Source organism: Gobio gobio (genome assembly GCF_949357685.1).
Source record: "Gobio gobio genome assembly, chromosome: 11".
Lineage (NCBI taxonomy): Eukaryota > Metazoa > Chordata > Actinopteri > Cypriniformes > Gobionidae > Gobio > Gobio gobio.
In genome coordinates, this window is record NC_137104.1 from 3,708,057 (window position 1) to 3,730,556 (window position 22,500).

The 22,500-nt window shown below is 38.4% G+C and overlaps 2 protein-coding genes across 2 annotated transcripts in view; one reads left to right on the top strand and one right to left on the bottom strand.

Annotated features, from left to right (window-relative positions):
* The window catches only part of vps28 (VPS28 subunit of ESCRT-I), a 968,134-nt gene that overhangs the window by 460,151 nt on the left and 485,483 nt on the right, over positions 1-22,500 (bottom strand). The window lies entirely within an intron of this gene.
* ext1b (exostosin glycosyltransferase 1b) overlaps positions 1-22,500 on the top strand; it is a 171,046-nt gene that overhangs the window by 127,106 nt on the left and 21,440 nt on the right. The window contains exons 4-6 of the mRNA XM_079829730.1: positions 5,783-5,915; positions 10,172-10,290; positions 21,345-21,440. Coding sequence (XP_079685856.1) covers positions 5,783-5,915; positions 10,172-10,290; positions 21,345-21,440 — 348 coding nt within the window. The remainder of the gene's footprint in view (positions 1-5,782; positions 5,916-10,171; positions 10,291-21,344; positions 21,441-22,500) is intronic.

Consider the following 22,500-nt stretch of genomic DNA (forward strand, 5'->3'; position numbering starts at 1 on the left):
GTGGGGGAAATGATGCGTGACTTCGGTTCATTGACCTCTCAGAATTATTAGCTTGACTTAGTTCTGCACGATTAATCGTATTTTAATCACAATCATGATTACCGCTTCTCTTGATTAAGCATAAGGCCATCGTTTCCATATCCAGAGATGATTTTCCACTATATTGTTGTGATTGTGGTTGCAGAATAAATGCATCCTCTGTCGTTTTTGTTGTAAGGTTTAATTTGTTAGAATTAATGAACAAAACTACATCATTTATTCATCTTAGCTGATGTTCATTTACTAACACATGATTCAAATCAGAAGTTGTGTTTATAAACATTAGTTAAAACACTGTGAACCTACGTGAACAAACACACACTCATTCCCACTCACACACAAACACACACTCACTCTCTCACACACACACACACACACACACACACATGCTCTCACTCACACACATGTACTCCAACACGCTCTCTCACACACACACGCTCGCTCACACGCACACCCATGTTCTCTCTCACACACACACACACACACACGTATTCACACACACACGCTCTCTCTCTCTCACTCACACACACACAAACACACACGCACACGCTCTCTCTCTCTCACTCACTCACACACGCTCACTCACACACACTCACACACACATGCTCTCTCACACATACTCAAACTCACACACACTCAAACTCTCACACTCACACTCATACATACTTTCACACGCACTCACACACACACACACACACACACACACACACACACACTCACACGCACACCCATGTTCTCTCTCTCTCACACACACACACACACACACACACACACACACACACACACACACACACACACACACACACACACGCTCTCACACACGCTCACTCACACACACACACACACACACACACACACGCTCTCTCTCTCACTCACACACGGACACACACGCTCACTCACACACAAATACACACTCTCTCTCACTCATATCCACACACACACACACACACACACACACACAAATGCTCTCTCTCACACTTACTCAAACACACACACACTCACACACACACTCTTACACACACTCACTCACACTCTCATACACACACACTCACTCACACTCTCTCTCTCTCTCTCTCTCACACACACACACACACACACTCTCACACACACACACACACACACACACACATGTTGGGTTTTCATGTTTTATGGGGACTTTCCATAGGCGTAATGGTTTTTATACCGTACATACCGTATATTCTATCCCCCTACACTGCCCCTACCCCTAAACCTAACCCTCACAGGAGACATTCTGCAATTTTACATTTTCAAAAAACATCACTTAGTCTGATTTATAAGATGTTTTCCTCATGGGGACCTAAAAATGTCCCCACAAGGATGAGGATTTCGGATATTGCTATCTTTGTGGGGACATTTTGTCCCCATAACGTGATGATTACCAGTCCACACACACACACACACACACACACACACACACACACACACACACACACACACACTCATTCACACATTTCTAAATAAACAGCTCTTGCTTGACTAGTATGTGTATCTCAGAGCGTTTCTAAAAGTGTGTCCGCTTCAGTCGTTCTGTGTTCATCTGGTTAGATATAAGCTGTATTTTGTCCAGAGCTGTGTGTGAGTGTGTGAGTGTGTGAGTAGTGTGTGAGAGAGAGAGTGTGTGAGTGTGTGTCAAATCAACAAATCACAGTAATTAACCCCAGAAGCCGATGAGCCAGTGACAGCCTGTCCAGTCCTCGCCCTCCCCAGCCTCAGAGCATCACCCTCAGCTTCCCCAGACCTGCTTTATCCATCGGGAAGATTGTGGCCGTCCTGATGCGAGATTGAGTCGTCAATCACACGTCTTCAGTCAGTAAACGCAGAGCTGAGCAGAGCTGGGCCTTTCATCAGCCGCTCAGATTGGGTTTAGGATGACAGGTGGGCTTCTGCAAGGTTGCAAGAGCACGGTTTAATATCAGCGCTCGTGTCAAACGGTTATTGACTGCGCCGGGGGGGGAAACACTCAAACTCACACTCAAACTGCTTTATTTTGTGCGCCTCACATGAGCTTTATGGAGTTATTGAGTTATCGTTTCATCTCATTGTTCTGAACATGCCTTAGTTGAAAATAATGAAGAGGAGTCAAAAGATGCATCATGATTATATTAATATTACCTGGAAAAAAGTGACAAACATAGAACATGACATAAAATAACATAACCCAACATCACAACACAACATCACAACATCATAACACAACATCACAACATCACAACATCATAACATCATAACACTCAAACTGCTTTATTTTGTGTGCCTCACATGAGCTTTATTGAGTTATAACACAGCATCACAACACAACATCACAACACAGCGTCACAACACAGCGTCACAACACAGCGTCACAACACAGCGTCACAACACAGCGTCACAACACAGCGTCACAACACAGCGTCACAACACAGCGTCACAAAACAGCGTCACAACACAGCGTCACAACACCGCGTCACAACACAGCATCACAACACAACATCACAACACAGCGTCACAACACAGCGTCACAACACAGCGTCACAAAACAGCGTCACAACACCGCGTCACAACACAGCGTCACAACACCGCGTCACAACACAGTGTTGTGACATCATAACACAGCATCATCATAACACAGCATCACAACACAGCATCACAACACAGCATCATCATAACACAGCATCATCATAACACAGCATCATCATAACACAGCATCACAACACAGCATCATCATAACACAGCATCATCATAACACAGCATCATCATAACACAGCATCATCACAACACAGCATCACCATAACACAGCATCATCATAACACAGCGTCACAACACAGCGTCACAACACAGCGTCACAACACAGCGTCACAACACAGCGTCACAACACAGCGTCACAAAACAGCGTCACAACACAGCGTCACAACACCGCGTCACAACACAGTGTTGTGACATCATAACACAGCATCATCATAACACAGCATTACAACACAGCGTCACAACACAGCATCATCATAACACAGCATCATCATAACACAGCGTCATCACAACACAGCGTCACAACACAGCGTCACAACACAGCGTCACAAAACAGCGTCACAACACAGCGTCACAACACAGCGTCACAACACCGCGTCACAACACAGCATCACAAAACAGCGTCACAACAAAGTGTCACAACACAGCATCATCATAACACAGCATCATCATAACACAGCGTCACAACACAGCGTCACAACACAGCGTCACAACACAGCGTCACAACACAGCATCATCATAACACAGCATCATCATAACACAGCATCATCATAACACAGCATCATCATAACACAGCATCATCATAACACAGCATCATCATAACACAGCATCATCATAACACAGCATCATCATAACACAGCATCATCATAACACAGCGTCACAACACAGCGTCACAACACAGCGTCACAACACAGCGTCACAACACAGCGTCACAACACAGCGTCACAACACAGCGTCACAACACAGCGTCACAACACAGCGTCACAACACAGCGTCACAACACAGCGTCACAACACAGCGTCACAACACAGCGTCACAACACCGCGTCACCATAACACAGCGTCACCATAACACAGCGTCACCATAACACAGCGTCACCATAACACAGCATCATCATAACACAGCATCATCATAACACAGCATCATCATAACACAGCGTCACAACACAGCGTCACAACACAGCGTCACAACACAGCGTCACAACACAGCGTCACAACACAGCGTCACAACACAGCGTCACAACACAGCGTCACAACACAGCGTCACAACACCGCGTCACCATAACACAGCATCATCATAACACAGCATCATCATAACACAGCATCATCATAACACAGCGTCACAACACAGCGTCACAACAGTATTTTTCAACAGTATTTTTCATTTACAGTAAATTTAAACTTCCATAACTTTTTCATACTTTCATATTTTGAGAGCATTCTTGAATTACAGCCCTTTAAGTTTGGATAGTGCATAGTGCATGTGTTTTCTCAAAAATGTGTGTGTGTGTGTGTGTGTGAATATCTCTGGAAGGAATCTCAGCAGCATCATGATGAACACACTCCAGATGCCGCTCAGTTAAGCGAGACCGCTGTCATGTGTACGGCAGAAATTTCTGATAAATCGAAAGTTCGCTAAATAAAATTTTTAATTAGTTTGTCATATTTTAGACTTTTTAAAATCAAATTTCAGCTTTATATCTCATAATTTAATCATAATTTAGATTATGTCATAATTTTGACTTTAAATCCATTTATCTCAGAATTTAAGTCCTAATTTCAACTGTTCATCTCACAATAACTTAGCATGTCATTTTTGACTTTTTATCTAATAATGAGTACTTTTAAAATCATATTTCAACATTCTCTTATAATTATGACTTAGCATGTCATATTTTTGACTTTTTATCTAATAATGAGTATTTTTAAAATCATATTTTCAACATTTTATCTTATAATTATTACTTAGCATGTCGTACTTTCAATGTTTTATCTCACTATTATGACTTTTGAAATCATATTTTCAAAATTTTCTTTCTTAATTATGACTTTATGATCTTTGAAATGAGCTGATCAGTAATATAGTTGAATATTTAGTGTGCGAACTGTACAATGTATTTTGGAGCACGTATGTGAATCAGCTCTTAAATGTGTAGATCATAAAATGTCCTCAACACCTTAAATGATATAACAAGCATATTAATGATCATTTTAAGGCGTCTTCCATTTTGGCGATGGAAAAACAGATAATTGTCATAATGCAGAACGAGTTTATCTTCATCCTTCACCTCCCCTGAACTCATTGTGAGTGAGTGTGTGAGTGAGTGTGTGAGTGAGTGTGAGTGAGTGTGTGAGTGAGTGTGTGAGTGAGTGTGTGAGTGAGTGTGTGAGTGAGTGTGTGAGTGAGTGTGTGAGTGAGTGTGTGAGTGAGTGTGTGAGTGAGTGTGTGAGTGAGTGTGTGAGTGAGTGTGTGAGTGAGTGTGTGAGTGAGTGTGTGAGTGAGTGTGTGAGTGAGTGTGTGAGTGAGTGTGTGAGTGAGTGTGTGAGTGAGTGTGTGAGTGAGTGTGTGAGTGAGTGTGTGAGTGAGTGTGTGAGTGAGTGTGTGAGTGAGTGTGTGAGTGAGTGTGTGAGTGAGTGTGTGAGTGAGTGTGTGAGTGAGTGTGTGAGTGTGTGAGTGTGTGAGTGTGTGAGTGTGTGAGTGTGTGAGTGTGTGAGTGTGTGAGTGTGTGAGTGTGTGAGTGTGTGAGTGTGTGAGTGTGTGAGTGTGTGAGTGTGTTTATGTGTGAGTGTGTGAATATCTCTGGAAGGAATCTCAGCAGCATCATGATGAACACACTCCAGATGCCGCTCAGTTAAGCGAGACCGCTGTCATGTGTGCGGCAGAAATGCCTCCGGCTGGTGTTAAGAAGCTGAAGACACCATCTCAGAGACCAGCAAACCCATTCCTGTCACTGAGCCAAGTCGCTTTCACACCAAAGGGCCCAATATAAACCAAACCTCCGCTCAGTGTGTGTGTGTGTTTCTCGGGCAGCTGAGAGCCTCAGGGCCAGGGAAGCCATTGCTCTGCTAATGCTGAGCGGCTGATTGTTTACAGGGTGTAACTGTGTGTGTGTGTGTGTGTGTGTGTGTGTGTGTGTGTGTGTGTGTGTGTGTGTGTGTGTGTGTGTGTGTGTGTGTGTGTGTGTGTGTGTGTGTGTGTGTGTGTGTGTGTGTGTGTGTAGATCATCCAGGACCGAGTGCTTCAGCAGACGTCCCGGAGCAATCTGATGTGGAACAGCCACCCCGGAGCACTCTTCACACTGCCTCAGTACTCGTCCTACCTGGGAGACTTCCCCTTCTTCTACAGCAAACTGGGTAATTCACCATCATCATCTGCATCTTTACAGTGCTCGTCCAGTCAGCTTTATTTTCACAACACAGATTGCTTCAGTATACAATATATTGCACAAAATGAAAACAATAATGTCAATGCTATTATTGCAAGAGTGAATCTAAAAATTAAAAGCGCATTTAAATGATAATATCAAGCATGATTTCATCTCTTAAATGTCTTCGTGTGTGTTTTGGTCATAATTTAGACTTTTTCAAATCTAATTTCAGTTTTTCATCTCATAATTTAAGCATAATTTAGATTTTTAAGTCATAATTTCAACTGTTCATCTCACAATGACTTAGCATGTCATATTTTTGACTTTTTTTATCTAATAAGGAGGACTTTTAAAATCATATTTTCAGCATTTTATTTTATAATTATGACTTAGCATGTCATATTTTTGACTTTTTATCTAATAATGAGGACTTTTAAAATCATATTTCCAACATTTTATCTTATAATTATGACTTAGCATGTCATATTTTTGACTTTTTATCTCATAATGAGGACTTTTAAAATCATATTTTCAACATTTTATCTTATATTTGACTTAGCATTTCATATTTTTATTTTTGAGGACAAAATGTTCACTTGCTGCCTAATATATCCCACCCACTAACAAGAGATTGTTCACTTCACCGGTCTATATACTGTATATTGATTACATTATCAGCAAATAAATTAAATACAAGTATAGTCATCCTTATTTTAATAAGATAATGTGAAATAAAATACATGAACAGCTCGTTTTATAGTGCGTGTGACGCTCACTGTGTAGGGAATAGTGAACGAGTGATTTTGGACACAGCAAAAGTTTCTCTAAAATCGTGACAGCCTTTCCTCCAAAACTTCTAGAAACCAGCCTGACATTTTGAGGTTATGTTCAAATGTTTCTGGCATTAATGAGCTTTCGAAGACATGACAGACAGGCATTATGGGACACGTTCGGATCCGCTTTCATCTCTTACAGACGTGGGTCTTCTTGTCAAAGCCCAATTTGTGACTGGCCTCATTCAAAACCCCGAGTTGTGTTGTCTGTGGTCGTGATTTATTTTTAAAGCTCTCTGCTGTCATCTCTTAATTGCAGAGGTGTCTTGATATCCACAAATGTACCGTGTAACTAAGTGACAACCATTGTACGACGTGATAGATTATCGAACAGCCCTGTGTAATTGGATCGCGAAATCCATATTCACAATCTAAAGTCGTCGCTAATGCAGCCCACGCTCGCCTCTATCTTAATCTGCGCTGCTTGTCAGGCCGATCAATATGAAGCCGTTGATTGAGCACCTCTTGTTAGCGGGAAAAATGTGGTGATTTTATTAAACCGTCTCCGTCGCACCAATCAAACCAATCATGCTGAGTTATTTATTTTATTTATAACTGTCTGTTATTATCATCATCTCTGGATCTATAGAGAGATTAAAAACATTAATGATGTTATCGTTGAGTGTAATTAAACATGTCGTTTGTTTAATTACTGTAAAACTTGGATTCATTATCTCCCATTTAATCACAGTCATATTATGCCATTTTACAAAGTCAACTAGAGTTGTTTTTCTTATATACGTATATATTGTTGCGGCTCCTCTATTCCCAGTCTGTCAGTAACGCTCCTGTCTCTATGAAGCCCCTCCTTCTGTAAAGCACACTGTGCTCTGATTGGTCGGGCTGGAGCGGTGTGTTGTGATTGGTGTTTGGGAAATGTCCCGCCCCTTACCATAACCGGCAGTTTCAACACACTCTAACGAACTCAACCAGGCTCCGCCCCTTTATTATGTGCATCAATTATTATAATGAGGAATATTGTGACGTGCTCATTGGAGGGACGTTTTTCAACATTACACATTTAAAGAAAGCTAGCATTATAAGTCCTCTTATAATTTTACTGAAGATTTATTTTAGGGATATATTAAGGTTATGAGTTTAATAAGCTAAAGCTAACCCTGACATTTCATAAGTTGTACACATCCCTCACGCTTTGTGTTTATTTGCATTTTATTAACCCTCTGGTCAAAAATGACCCGAAATTATTTATGTCAATGAAATGATTGTACTATATTTCAGTTCAATATTTTTATTTTATTTAATATTTTGTATTTTTATGGGATTTTATGGTACTAAATTATATTTATGCTGTAGTTATAATCCATTTATTCACAAAAAAATTAATGAAATCCACCCTAAACTGTCATAAATAAATGTTTTTGAAGTTTGGTTTGAAACATGGCAGATTATTGCTGAATTGAAGAAAATATTAAAAAGTGACTTTAAAAAAAAAGTTTGACATTAGTTATGAAAATTTTTGTATTTTTATGGGATTTTATGGTACTAAATTATATTTATGCTGTAGTTATAATCCATTTATTCACTAAAAAATTAAATGAAATCCACCCTAAACTGTCATAAATAAATGTTTTTGACGTTTGGTTTGAAACATGGCAGATTATTGCTGAATTGAAGAAAATATTAAAAAGTGACTTTAAAAAAAAAAGTTTGACATTAGTTATGAAAAATGCACAAAAATACAATTTTCAGTTTTTATATGAAATGTATATTTATATTTAGTTTATAATTTATAATTCTAAGAAAATCAAAGCCATAAATCTAAAGTTTATATAGGATAATATTTGGCCGAGACATAACTTTTTGATAATCTGAGGGTGCAAAAATAATCCAAATATTGAGAAAATCTCCTTTAAAGTTGTGCAAATGAAGTCCTTAGCAATGCATATTACTAATAATAATACATTTTATATATATATTTACGGTAGGAAATTTACTGAATATCTTCATGGAACATGATCTTCATATCCTTGTGATTTTTGGTATAAAAGAATAATGTATAATTTTGACCCATAGGATGTATTGTTGGCTATTGCCACAGATATACCCGTGAGAAGCAGGACTGCTGTTGAGCTGAAGGGTCACATATGAGCTTTGGGCGCAGTACCAAGCGCTTCCACTAGATGAAGATTTGACTAGACTAGATCAAGGTTATTATAGTTTTGCATTTTTAAATTAGTTTTTATTTTATTATCGTTTTCGATTTTGCAACAAATTTCAGTTTAGTTTTAGTTCGTTTTAGAAATTATTTTGCTAGTTTTAGTTTAGTTTTTATTTTGTAAACACATTTCTATTTAGTTTTTATATATTTCGTTTCAGTTTTAGTTTTAGTAATTATAGTTTAGCAGAGTTACCAGAACGCAATGTAGAGACCAAATCAAGATTTTTCACTTCAGCAAAGTTTAATGTTTGCTCCGATTAGAGTTTACTCTTATGCAGACATCTTAATAATATAAATAATATAATGTAATAAAGATTGTTTTATTTAAAGGATTAGTTCACTTTCAAATAAACTTTTGCTTATAATTTACTCACCCCCTTGTCATCCAAGATGTCCATGTCTTTCTGTCTTCAGTCGAAAAGAAACAAAGATTTTTGATGAAAAGATTTCAGGATCTTTGTCCATATAATGGAAGTCAATAGACTCCAAACGGTTCAAGGTCCAAATGAGAGGTTCAGTACAGCTTCAAAAGGGCTTTAAACCACATCAAACGGTACCAGATGATCAATAAGGGTCTTATCTAGCGAAACGATCGGCCATTTTAAAAATAAAATAAATAAAGTTTAAGTTTTATAAGCACAAATGCTCGCCTTGCTCTGTTCAGTGCTGCGCGCTCGTGACGTCACGTAAAACGCGATTACGTTGAAAAGGTCGCGCTAGACGCAGGCGGAAGTACCGCGTCAGTGTTTACAAATGAGCGGAAGGAGGACCGTATCCACATATTCAGACGTCTTTGCGCCTGCGTCTAGCGCGACCTTTTCAACGTAATTGCGTTTTACGTGACGTCATGAGCGCGCATCAATGAACAGATCATTTATTTTTGCTAATTATTATTTTATTTCAGTTAGTTTTTCAGTAAGAGTTGTTAGTTTAGTTTAGTTTTAGTTTTTCAATTATTATGATTTTTTAATTTTATTTCAGTTTACGAAAATGTTTTTTGACCAATAGTTTTAGTCTTAGTTTGTTTTCGTTTACGAAAATAACCTTGGACTAGATTGACTGCTATTTTTTTCCCGGATCATTTAACCACACAGCTTGTGCCAAAACCTTTGTACTGGAGGGTTAAAATATGCAAATAGTCCATTGAATAGGTGCATAGATGTGTTATATAATTGTTGCATGGTTATGATTCCCATCTAATCCTTTCCAACAAATTCTCTTGTTGTGTAGGGATCAAGCCGAGTCCGAAGTTCACGGCTGTTATCCATGCGGTCACGCCACTGGTTTCTCAGTCTCAGCCCATTCTCAAGCTGCTGGTGTCAGTGGCCAGATCCCAGTACTGCGCTCAGGTAAGACCACATTCTGACACTCTTCAATCATGATGTTAATGGGAAATTATTGCATATTTATTAGTATCTGCTGAGGCTATTTCCTTTAGTGCTCTTTCATCAAAATGTGTTTATTCATTTTAATTCAATATTTATTATTTTTGTTAAAATTAATCACACTTAATGAGTCTCAGAGAGCCTCAGCAAAATTGACTTAAAAATATTTAAATTAATAAATGACTACTAATATATTCAATACATTTGCTTACTGTAAAGAAAAAGCTGCTCAATTTCAAACTTTTTTATTTACAGAAACTGGGAGTGATGATATTAATTAATTTAATTAAATGTTTAAATATTTATATCAATATTCTAAAGTATATTTATAATACAACATATTAAAATAATTTAACAAACTTAAAATAATTATAAATAATTAAAATAAAATTAGTTTCAATAATGGGATTTTACATTTGATTACATAATTTTTTTTATAGCCATTTGTGATTTACAGGGTTGACATACTTAAAATAATTAAATACAATTATTATAATTAAAATAATAAAATTCCACGATCATAAGCATTTTCAATGACGGGATGTTTTACATTTTATTACACATTAATTCACATAATTTTTTTTGTCATTTGTGATTACGGGGTTAACATACATAAAATATGTTAATTATTTAAAATTATTTTATTTAATGAATACAATTCCACAAACAGAAGCGGTTTCAATAATGGAATGTTTTTCAAGTCATAATTTTTACAAAAAAATAACAATTTCTCAGCAATTACTACCCAATTAAAATATCAATAACTGGAAAAATAAAAATAAAAAATGATAGAAAAATAAATGATTTTTCCAGGTTTAGAAATCTAGAGTTTTTAAATTCCTCATATATCCAGCTTTTCCAGGACTGTGTGAACCCTGGTGCTTCAGTAAAAATGACAGGTTTTGAAGGAATTAATCAAATAAAAAATAAGACAACTTACATCTTGAGTTTTAGCTGTCTTCACTTATATTCAGGGCTTGACAATAACATCCGCCAGCCTGCCAAATGCGGGTAGATTTCAGCTGTGGCGGGTAAGGCAGCCACTTTGGCAGATTGAATATAATTTCAGCCTACAGCCAAATGAAATGCCAAGACCATCGTATCACAAAATTACAATTCTTTATTGATTAACTTGTAGTGACACACAACAGAAGCGCTCTCTCGCATGCACTCTTTCTCTCTCGGTTCTCCTTGCGCCTGGCTTGTCAAATACACACACACACACACACACACAGATGTCAACATGTCCATCGTGTTGAGTATCTCGCATGAACACAGTCGGTTATGGCTTAAGTGTGTGTAAACAGATGGGTAATAACTGGATATGTGTCAGAATATTATGTGCATGCATTCAGTAGCCCAATGAAACACCTGTCTGTCATTAATGTTAATCCAGATGTTAAATACATGTATACATATTAAATAAACCTACTGTATCTAAAAAAAAAGATTTTTTTTAAATTTACTATTGTTTTTGTAATTTGTATTGCCTAACAAAAATTACTTGTATCATATTCAATTTCTCATATTAGCCTCTGCTCATATTGCTCACTCCAGCTGATATGCAGTCTTGATTTGGGTGGTCACTCTGCATTTAAAAGTTTGAAAGGGTTTTAAATCTTCCAAATCAAGTAAAATGACTCAAAATCAAGGAATTTAGGCATGCCAAAGTCAACTTTAATAATATAAAAGGTATATATTCCAAACAGAAAAATTGTGGCCTGTGAAAATGCTGAGTGGCTAGTAACTTTGGAAAACCACTAGCCACAGTGACTGCTGAACAAAAGAGTTAAAGGGGTCATGAACTGGCTTTTTTATTTTTTTATACTGTTGTCTGAGGTCAACTTATGACGTTTGCATGGTTTTTACATTCAGAAACATCATAATGAATCAGTAATAGGCTATTTTCTGACCTGGTTTTGAGGCTCTCTGAAAAACGCTGGGTTTTGATGGGCGTGCCGCACTGAAGACTTGGAAGTAAACGCCCACGGCTATGATTGGATAAGATTTGCATATTTAATGAGCTTCTGCTTCTCTCAGTACATGTGAGGATTGTTTTGCGTCTGTGGAATCGCTCACAGGACTTGCAAAATACCTTTATCAAACAAACACAATGATTCATCTCTCATCCACTCGCGATTGATTGGGATGTTACTGTATTTCCATATCATTTCGCCTGATCATCAGTGAATATAACCGCGAACCGTACACACACACACATGCGCAAGAAAGGTGATAGCCCGTCTGAAAAACACACACCCTGGGATTTTGGGCTTTGCGAGCTGGCGTTACAAGTCTGAGTCTGATCCCGAATGAACCAATAACAACAGCTCCAGCCTGTGAGTTTGTGCTAAGGTGTGTAATCAATAGATATCAAACGATCTGTAACAATGCAATACTAACACATATAAACGCATGTTTTACTCACATAAGTGTGTTGCACCGTTCCTGTCGGATCCAGAAGCACAGCATTGTGTTTTAATCTCAATATGTCTGCAAATCCAGTCTCGACCTGTGTCTTGTTTACAAACAAATCCGCGGTTAAATGAAGCAAACAAACGCAATGTCTTATGCACGTGAGCTGAAACCGGCATGTTTATTGCTCGACCCGTTTAGCTCCACGAGTCGGTGGGCGGGGCTTGAGGCAGCGCTTCTGCGTCCTACTACGTCAATGGTCGACATATTCGGAGATCTTTCGTTTTCTGGGCCTGGTGTCAATAACAGCTTTTCTTTGACTAACAAGGACGTTTTCAGCTCTGAAACTGAAAGGATTTTCTTATATCACGAACTTTTATATTTCAAAGGCTCAAGGGAAAGTTGATTACACAATTCATCACCCCTTTAAAGTCAAACCCTGCTTATATTGTATTATATCTCAAACGGATTACATAAACAACAGAGAATATTTTAAAAGTAGACACTTCAAGCTTTGTGTGGCAAATATTCGCTGAGTTGCAGTTCATTTTTGTGACACGTTTCTGAAAGAAGTTCACGAACCCTGTTTGTTTGCTTTATTTTATTTTTCATTATTGTCAGTATGCACTAGGGGTGCCACAATTCTCAATATAATATTGAACCGTTCGGTACGGCCTTCACGGTTCAATACGAGCTTGTGAATTGCGGTTTTTCGGTTTTGCATTGAATTAATTATTTTTCTGCAAATCCTATCATTTTCCTCCATTCCAATACTGAACAACGCGACATCCATTCACATCACACGTCAGTCGTAGAGTTATACTCACAGAACACTAGAGTTATTCATAATCAAGAAAGTTCATTATTTGCATGCGTTTTAAAGCCTTGCCGGCTCATTCACGTGCGCACTAAACGCCTGTCAAACATGAGATTACTGAACAAAGTAGTCGTCTTACTGCGCTAATACTGTCAAATACACACAAGGTTAACATAAACACAGTCGGTTATGTCTAAAGTGAAAGTAAAATCGTGTGTGTCTGTATATTAGATAAATTGACAGCAGTGCAGCCTATAGTGAACACGCTGTCCTTAAAGGGACAGTTCACCTCTAAAATTATGTCATTATTTACTCACTCTAATATTGTTCCAAACCTGTATTCATTTCTCAATGACAGAATTTTCATTTTTGAGTGAACTATCCCTTTACTGTTAATACAACAACAAAAGACAAAGAGAAAATCCCTCACTGCTCTTGACTGAAACACTAATACAGTAGCTTTAATAAGAATCAGTGTAGATTTTATAGTGAAGTCTATATAGTTTTATTTTTACAAAAAACCGAACCGAACCAAAAAACGTGGTTAAAAACTGAGGTATGTATTGAACCGTGGACTAACTGTATTGTTGCATCCCTAGTGTGCACATATAAAACTAGACCCTTTACAGTTTCCAATGATGTATTACTTGATTTTGACAGAGTGTTGATTGACAGAGTGTTGATTGACAGAGTGTTGATTGACAGAGAGTGTTGATTGACAGAGAGTGTTGATTGACAGAGTGTGTTGATTGACAGAGTGTTGATTGACAGAGAGTGTTGATTGACAGAGAGTGTTGATTGACAGAGAGTGTTGATTGACAGAGTGTGTTGATTGACAGAGTGTGTTGATTGACAGAGAGTGTTGATTGACAGAGAGTGTTGATTGACAGAGAGTTGATTGACAGAGTGTGTTGATTGACAGAGAGTTGATTGACAGAGTGTGTTGATTGACAGAGTGTTGATTGACAGAGTGTTGATTGACAGAGAGTGTTGATTGACAGAGAGTGTTGATTGACAGAGTGTTGATTGACAGAGAGTGTTGATTGACAGAGAGTGTTGATTGACAGAGAGTGTTGATTGACAGAGTGTGTTGATTGACAGAGTGTGTTGATTGACAGAGAGTGTTGATTGACAGAGAGTTGATTGACAGAGTGTGTTGATTGACAGAGAGTTGATTGACAGAGTGTGTTGATTGACAGAGTGTGTTGATTGACAGAGAGTGTTGATTGACAGAGTGTTGATTGACAGAGAGTGTTGATTGACAGAGAGTGTTGATTGACAGAGAGTTTTGATTGACAGAGTGTTGATTGACAGAGTGTTGATTGACAGAGTGTTGATTGACAGAGTGTGTTGATTGACAGAGAGTGTTGATTGACAGAGAGTGTTGATTGACAGAGTGTTGATTGACAGAGTGTGTTGATTGACAGAGAGTGTTGATTGACAGAGAGTGTTGATTGACAGTGTGTTGATTGACAGAGTGTTGATTGACAGAGTGTGTTGATTGACAGAGAGTGTTGATTGACAGAGTGTTGATTGACAGTGTGTTGATTGACAGAGTGTTGATTGACAGAGAGTGTTGATTGACAGTGTGTGTTGATTGACAGAGAGTGTTGATTGACAGAGAGTGTTGATTGACAGAGAGTGTTGATTGACAGAGTGTGTTGATTGACATTGATTGACAGAGTGTTGATTGACAGAGAGTGTTGATTGACAGAGTGTTGATTGACAGAGTGTTGATTGACAGAGAGTGTTGATTGACAGAGTGTTGATTGACAGAGAGTGTTGATTGACAGAGTGTTGATTGACAGAGAGTGTTGATTGACAGAGTGTTGATTGACAGAGTGTTGATTAGGGGTGCACCGATCCGACTTTTTCAGTCCCGATACCGATACCGATGCCTGGGCTTTGTGTATCTGTCGATACCCGATACTGATCCGATATATTGTTGAATTAATAATAAACTGTATATCTTCCACCTTATACCTTCCTTGAAGAGACTAAAGGCACCAGACTTTACTAACTAAACATAACTAAGACAAAATAACAGATGTATGTAAGGTGTTGAATTCTTATTTATTTAAAAAACAATTGTGCATTCAAATCTAAAATAGAATGTAATCTAACTTCTTTAAATAAATAAAATGTAGCAGTGGAAACAAAAAACAGTCAAACATACAATAGTAATCTGACAGTTACCAAACATTTTTTACACTACAGATCATTGTTTTGGTATATAATCATATCAATATTAAAAAGTAGCATTACAAATTAACAAATAGTCTAATTTTCTGCCATATGCAATTTATTAAAAATTTTCAGCTAGCTAATAACAACTTTGTTCTGGTTTCACCTCACTCCAGATTAAATGACTGTAGGCTAGGCCTTTTTATTTTACTACACATTGTCAACAGAAATAAGATGAAATACTGTTGATAATTAAAAATAATTCTTACTACCCACTCTTGCTAAATTGGGTAAGCACACTTGTGTTCTCATTTCAGTTGCGTTCTGAGTAAATTAATAAACTGAGTTCATGAGTTCAGTGTTGGACGGATCAGTTGTTCTGGCCAGTCGTTAAAATGATTCGGTTCAAAGGAGTCATTAGGTCACGAATCGGACATTAGCAGACGCGTTGTGTGCGAATCCCGTCTGTTAGAACATCGCAAAAGATGTCAACACACAGAAAACACTTCATAACTGGATATAATTTGTCTCCCGCTTATTGAAAGTATGCTTTATGTCAGCTGGTCAGAGAAGAGTCAATGTTTTTTGAGCGCAATTCACACCCAGTGATAATTCAAGGACAAAATTGTCCGAATGTGTCACGTGCAACATGGTTTCGGTCTTCCGAGCTTTTGATTTGGATTAATATGTGAAATATGAGAGCGAACACTGATTATTTTGAAGACCCAGAGAGTGTGCGCGGGGGAGGAGCTCTCAGATCGGTCTCTCTGTCACTCAGTCACAAGCGCAGCATCTGTTCTACATCACTCGTAAATCACAATAACTCATCAAATTAGGCTTTGGCCGTCAAAAAAATGTCAATGCAGGAAAGACCCTGACTTTGCAGTAATACCCTCGAAACAGCGACGAACTAGTTGGCGTGGCAAGCGTGAAATATCTCCTCCACACAGCCGAGTCTCTTCTAGCATGCGACACACGTGAAGCTGACGAATGACGTAGGTTCTGCTGCGACGGAAAAAAACACCTGGATCGGCTTGTGGATCTGTTCATTTTTCCGATCCCCGATCCAGCTATTTTGTCAGTATCGCGGCCGATATCCGATCCTAATATCGGATCGGTGCACCCCTAGTGTTGATTGACAGAGAGTGTTGATTGACAGAGTGTTGATTGACAGAGAGTGTTGATTGACAGAGAGTGTTGATTGACAGAGAGTGTTGATTGACAGAGTGTTGATTGACAGAGTGTTGATTGACAGAGAGTGTTGATTGACAGAGAGTGTTGATTGACAGAGTGTGTTGATTGACAGAGTGTTGATTGACAGAGTGTTGATTGACAGAGAGTGTTGATTGACAGAGAGTGTTGATTGACAGAGAGTGTTGATTGACAGAGTGTTGATTGACAGAGTGTGTTGATTGACAGAGTGTTGATTGACAGAGTGTTGATTGACAGAGAGTGTTGATTGACAGAGTGTGTTGATTGACAGAGTGTTGATTGACAGAGTGTTGATTGACAGAGAGTGTTGATTGACAGAGAGTGTTGATTGACAGAGAGTGTTGATTGACAGAGTGTTGATTGACAGAGTGTTGATTTAGCTGCTTTGTGGATAAAATCCACCAAACGCACCGGAGCGTTCATCAACCCAAAAGGGGTTAAAGTATATTTCATCTTATTTAAAATAATTTCAAGCCCTCTTGAAATCCTGTTGGACTGTATAGTGGACTCTGACCCCCTGCTTTGGGCTGTTTGATATCCGAACCTCTGCAAATGCTTGAATTTGTTTGCACAATTTGTGATGAGGCCGAGGGATGTTGTTCTCCTCTTGAAGACGAGTGGACATCTCTCAGGTTTGAAGAGTCACACTTTGCATCTGGACGGCTCGTCTCCATCGCCCCCTCACTTTACACCGCTCTTAAACCTCCGGGCGAGAGTTTCCATGGTGTCCACTGCCTTCTGAAGTGTTTACCACCCGGGGAACTGATACGTATCGATTCCTCTCTGACGTGCAGGAGAGAGAGAGCGAGCGAGAGAGGGGATAGTGGGGGGGAATTAAATGCGACGCGTCCCGACTGACTGCCTGAAGCATGTTGCACACACACAAGCTGGCGGTTTTCTCAGACGTCTCCTCTCTCCTCCGCGGGAGGGCTTGAAAAGCGCTTGGCTTTTGTTTCTCTGGCGGAGCTTGAGTTGAGCTCTACTCCAGCTGAAGTGGAGGGATGGGAATAGCAATGCTAGGCTCCTTTAGCTACAATTCATCACCCGGAGTGGTTGCGCTGAGGAAGGGAAGTAGAGGAGGGATATAAATAAACAAGAGGAGAGCGACGGGCGTCTTTTGAGCTCGACTGAGACTGGGACGCGCCGCTGTGAGTGACTGCGGTTGAACCTGCTCTTAAAGTGTCTTGCATTTTAAAAAGGTTTGACTTGTTTAGCTTTAGTGAGTGTGTAGCGTCGCTGTTTGAGCATAAACAACATCTGCAAAGTTACGGCGCTCAAAGCTCAAAGCAAAGGGAGATATTCTCTTTCACAGAAATCTCTTTTTAAGGACTACAACAAACGGCTGGTAGGGACTACAACGAGCTAGTGACATCATAACCCTATCATTTACATAAGCCCCGCCCCCGGGAACATGTGGAGAAGAGGAAGAGTTGCTGTAGTCGAGTCGTCTTTCACATTTATTGATACAGTACGAACACAAACGCATGTCATAAAGCAAGATGACATCATCAGTTATAACCGTAATTACACTAAACTATCCCTGTTCTCTCTTCATCAGCAGATATTCTCTGGCTCATCTTACCCCACACCAGCGCTTTATAGATTATCATGACAGGATATGCTAATCGATGACCTGAAGATGGTTAACTCATAAACTCATCAACTATCCCTTCAGAAGCGTCCTGTCTCGTTCTACATGTCGTCTCTTCTTCTTGAGTCTCTCCATCATTGTCCGACTCCGGTTTGATCATAAAAGGCTGAACAGTTTCTGTCATGTTCAGTGTGTGTGTGCGTGTGTGTGTGTGAGGTAATCAGAGCTGCTAACATGAGCTCTTGAAGCTCCACCCTCTTCCTGAAAGGGGACGGGAGCAGCAGCTCATTTGCATTTAAAGGGACAGCCTCAAAAAATTACAATTTTAACATGCTATAAAAAATGATCTGTTTGTTATTTTGAGCTAAAGATACACAAACAAACAAACTCTGGGGACTTCAGAAACGTGTAAAAGGGCATTATAGGACTCTTTTAAGGTCATAAAAGAAAGACACGATATTGTCAAAATGAGACACTATTTCATAGCAATTCACAATCAAGGAATATAGCCACATTGTCCCTCCTAGGCCTGTCACAATAATCAATATATCGATATATCGCACGATATATGTACATGACCTCAATAATTTAGTGTGATGCAATATATCGGCCATTATGTTTACATGATAATGAATGTCACCAACATTTTACTCGACTGTGCTGTCATCTTGTATGTTTTCCGGAGGTGAAAGTGGTTCTGGGACAGATCCTTCATACTCAGAGCAGGTTATCGACAGGTGGAAAAAAGCACCATTTGAGGCGTTAGTGTTTTCCTGACAACGACGGGCAGTTTGGAAGAATAAGCCCAAATGGACACGATTTCAAAGCCGCAATCCCCTGTTCCGCTGTACATATAAATGTCAACGCAGAATGACGAGTGTTAAAGCCGTTTCACAAGGGAAAATGTTTATTTACTATTTATTACATTTTTTTATTTAGGATAATATATTTTTATAATACATTTATATTAATTTTGGGCATTTTTGAGACAATCCTGCACTGATTCTGAAACCGGCAACACAAGAATTGCCATTACATTACACAGAAGTTATTGATTGCATTTTAAGATGAATGATGTTAAATCAGACAATGCACCGGTGATTTAGTGAGATCCTCACAGTTGAGGTCTTGAGATAAAATCCCGAATCCTCTAAGTCTGAGACCAAGATCTTCAGAAAATGGTCTCAAGTCCGGTCTGGAGTACTTCAACACTACTAGACGTGAATTTGACGCTCTTTTCGCGTTTGGTGTGAATAGTGGCTCACATCTGGTCTGCGTTGAATCCACATGTTCCAGATGTGGGCCGGATCCGGTTACTCTCTGGGAAGCCTTGTATGAATCTCAGTGAATAAACGTTCAGCTGTTGAACTAGTTAAACACACTTCAGGCTTCACTCAGAACACACTTCATCAATCCACGGCCGCTCCATGATCAAAGAATCCAGCCTTCAGGCTTTGTTTAGTTTCTAAGAGTTTAAGTAGTTTAATTATGTCTCTGATCTTATTCTAGATTATGGGATGCTTATAGTCCTGCGTGTAATATCATTAGACGTCCAGCTTTGCTTCATGACGTTCAGTGCTTTGAGAGCCGTGTGACTCTGAGATTGGAGTTAATGAAATGAGAGATGTGCTTAAGTAAAAGCCTCGGTGGATGTTTATATCTCCAGCGCATTAATGCAGGACTTCAGTCTGAGCAGCTCTAGAGTGTGTGAGAATACTGTCATAAAGCAGCGCTCCAGCCACAACCATTCCCTACACACTACACACTACACACTACACACTACACAACAAGTGCCTCAGGAAATAACATAAGATTCATATAATATAATATAATATAATATAATATAATATAATATAATATAATATAATATAATATATTATAATATAATATAATATAATATAATATAATATAATAATATAATATAATATAATATAATATAATTAATATAATATAATATAATATAATATAATATAATGTAATTAATATAATATAATTAATATTATATAATATAATATAATATAATATAATATATAATTGTATGTGTAATGAAATGAAAACTTTAATTATTACACTTTAATTTTAATATTATAATAATACATGTTGTTCTACTTTCAATACATTTTAATATTTATTTTATTTACTTTTTCTCAGAAAAATAATATTTATTATATATTCATATATAATATAATTAATAGAACAGAATATCATTTTTATATAAATACAATAAAAATTACATTTGATTTAAATATAGTAAATGAGTTTCAATACATTTTAATTATTTATTTTAATTTGTTTATTGGGGAAAGTTGCACTCGTTAACAACAAAAGTGACGTTGAAAAATTAAATAAGATTCATACGATTTATATATAATATAATAATATGTCGTATTATATACTGTATAAAGTAATACAAAATTGAATTTAAATATAATGTTATATTAATTTCAGTATATTTTAATTATTTTAACTAATGCACAAACCAGACACACCTGCATAAAATAAATGTGTTTGAACTTCAGACGTTTCACTGTCTTTACATGATTATATAGACAAGGAATATTATGGTCTGTGTTTAATTTCTGTGAGAAGAAACATAAGCTGGGGACGAGATCAATTGACCTCCATCAGGCCTCAGTTACAGAAATGCATAACACACACTCTCTCTCTCTCTCTCTCTCTCTTCTCTCTCTCTCTCTCTCATCTCTCTCTCTCTGTCTCTGTCTCTCTCTCTCTCTCTCTCTCTCTCTCTCTCTCTTCTCTCTCTCTCTCTCTCTGTCTCTCTCTCTCTCTCTCTCTCAGATAATAGTGTTGTGGAATTGTGACAAGCCTTTACCTGCCAAGCACCGATGGCCGGCCACCTCAGTGCCCATTATTGTCATCGAGGGAGAGAACAAGGTGAGTTTCATTTATGCTGTTTAAATATTTCCTTTTTTTTTACGTTAAAGCTGAAACTGAGCATTTTCTCATCATAGATGAGCCACATCAGAAGACTATAAATAATAAATTAACACTTTATTCATCAAGGACACATGACATCCGTGTGCGCAAGTGTTTTTGTGAGTGTGTGTGTGTGTGTGTGTGTGTTTTGTGAGTGTTTGTGTGCATGAGTTAGTGTAAGTGTGCGAGAGTGTGTTTGTTTTTGTGATTTATGAGGGCACAAATGTGTATAATGACACAGGTATTACACTGGTATTACGACATAAGCATGAAATAAGAGGACATTTTCATATTTCATATTCATATGCTATAAAAACACTAAACAATGATTTATTAAAAATGTTTCCTGTGATGGGTAGGTTAGGGGTAGGGGTTGTGTGTGTGTGTGTGTGTGTGTGTGTGTGTGTGTGTGTGTGTGTGTGTGTGTGTGTGTGTGTGTGTGTGTGTGTGTGTGTGTAGGTTTAGGGGTAGTGTGTGTGTGTGTAGGTTTAGGGGTAGTGTGTGTGTGTAGGTTTAGGGGTAGTGTGTGTGTGTAGGTTTAGGGGTAGTGTGTGTGTGTAGGTTTAGGGGTAGTGTGTGTGTGTGTAGGTTTAGGGGTAGTGTGTGTGTGTAGGTGTAGGGGTAGTGTGTGTGTGTAGGTTTAGGGGTAGTGTGTGTGTGTGTGTGTGTGTAGGTTTAGGGGTAGTGTGTGTGTGTAGGTTTAGGGGTAGTGTGTGTGTGTAGGTTTAGGGGTAGTGTGTGTGTGTAGGTTTAGGGTAGTGGTGTGTGTGTGTGTGTGTGTAGGTTTAGGGGTAGTGTGTGTGTGTAGGTTTAGGGGTAGTGTGTGTGTGTAGGTTTAGGGGTAGTGTGTGTGTGTGTGTAGGTTTAGGGGTAGTGTGTGTGTGTGTAGGTTTAGGGGTAGTGTAGGGGGACAGAATATACAATTTGTACAGTATAAAAAGCATTACGCCTATGCTATCCTGTCCTCATTTAGATGAGTGTGTGTGTGTGTGTGTGTGTGTGTGTGCTTCAGCCTAAA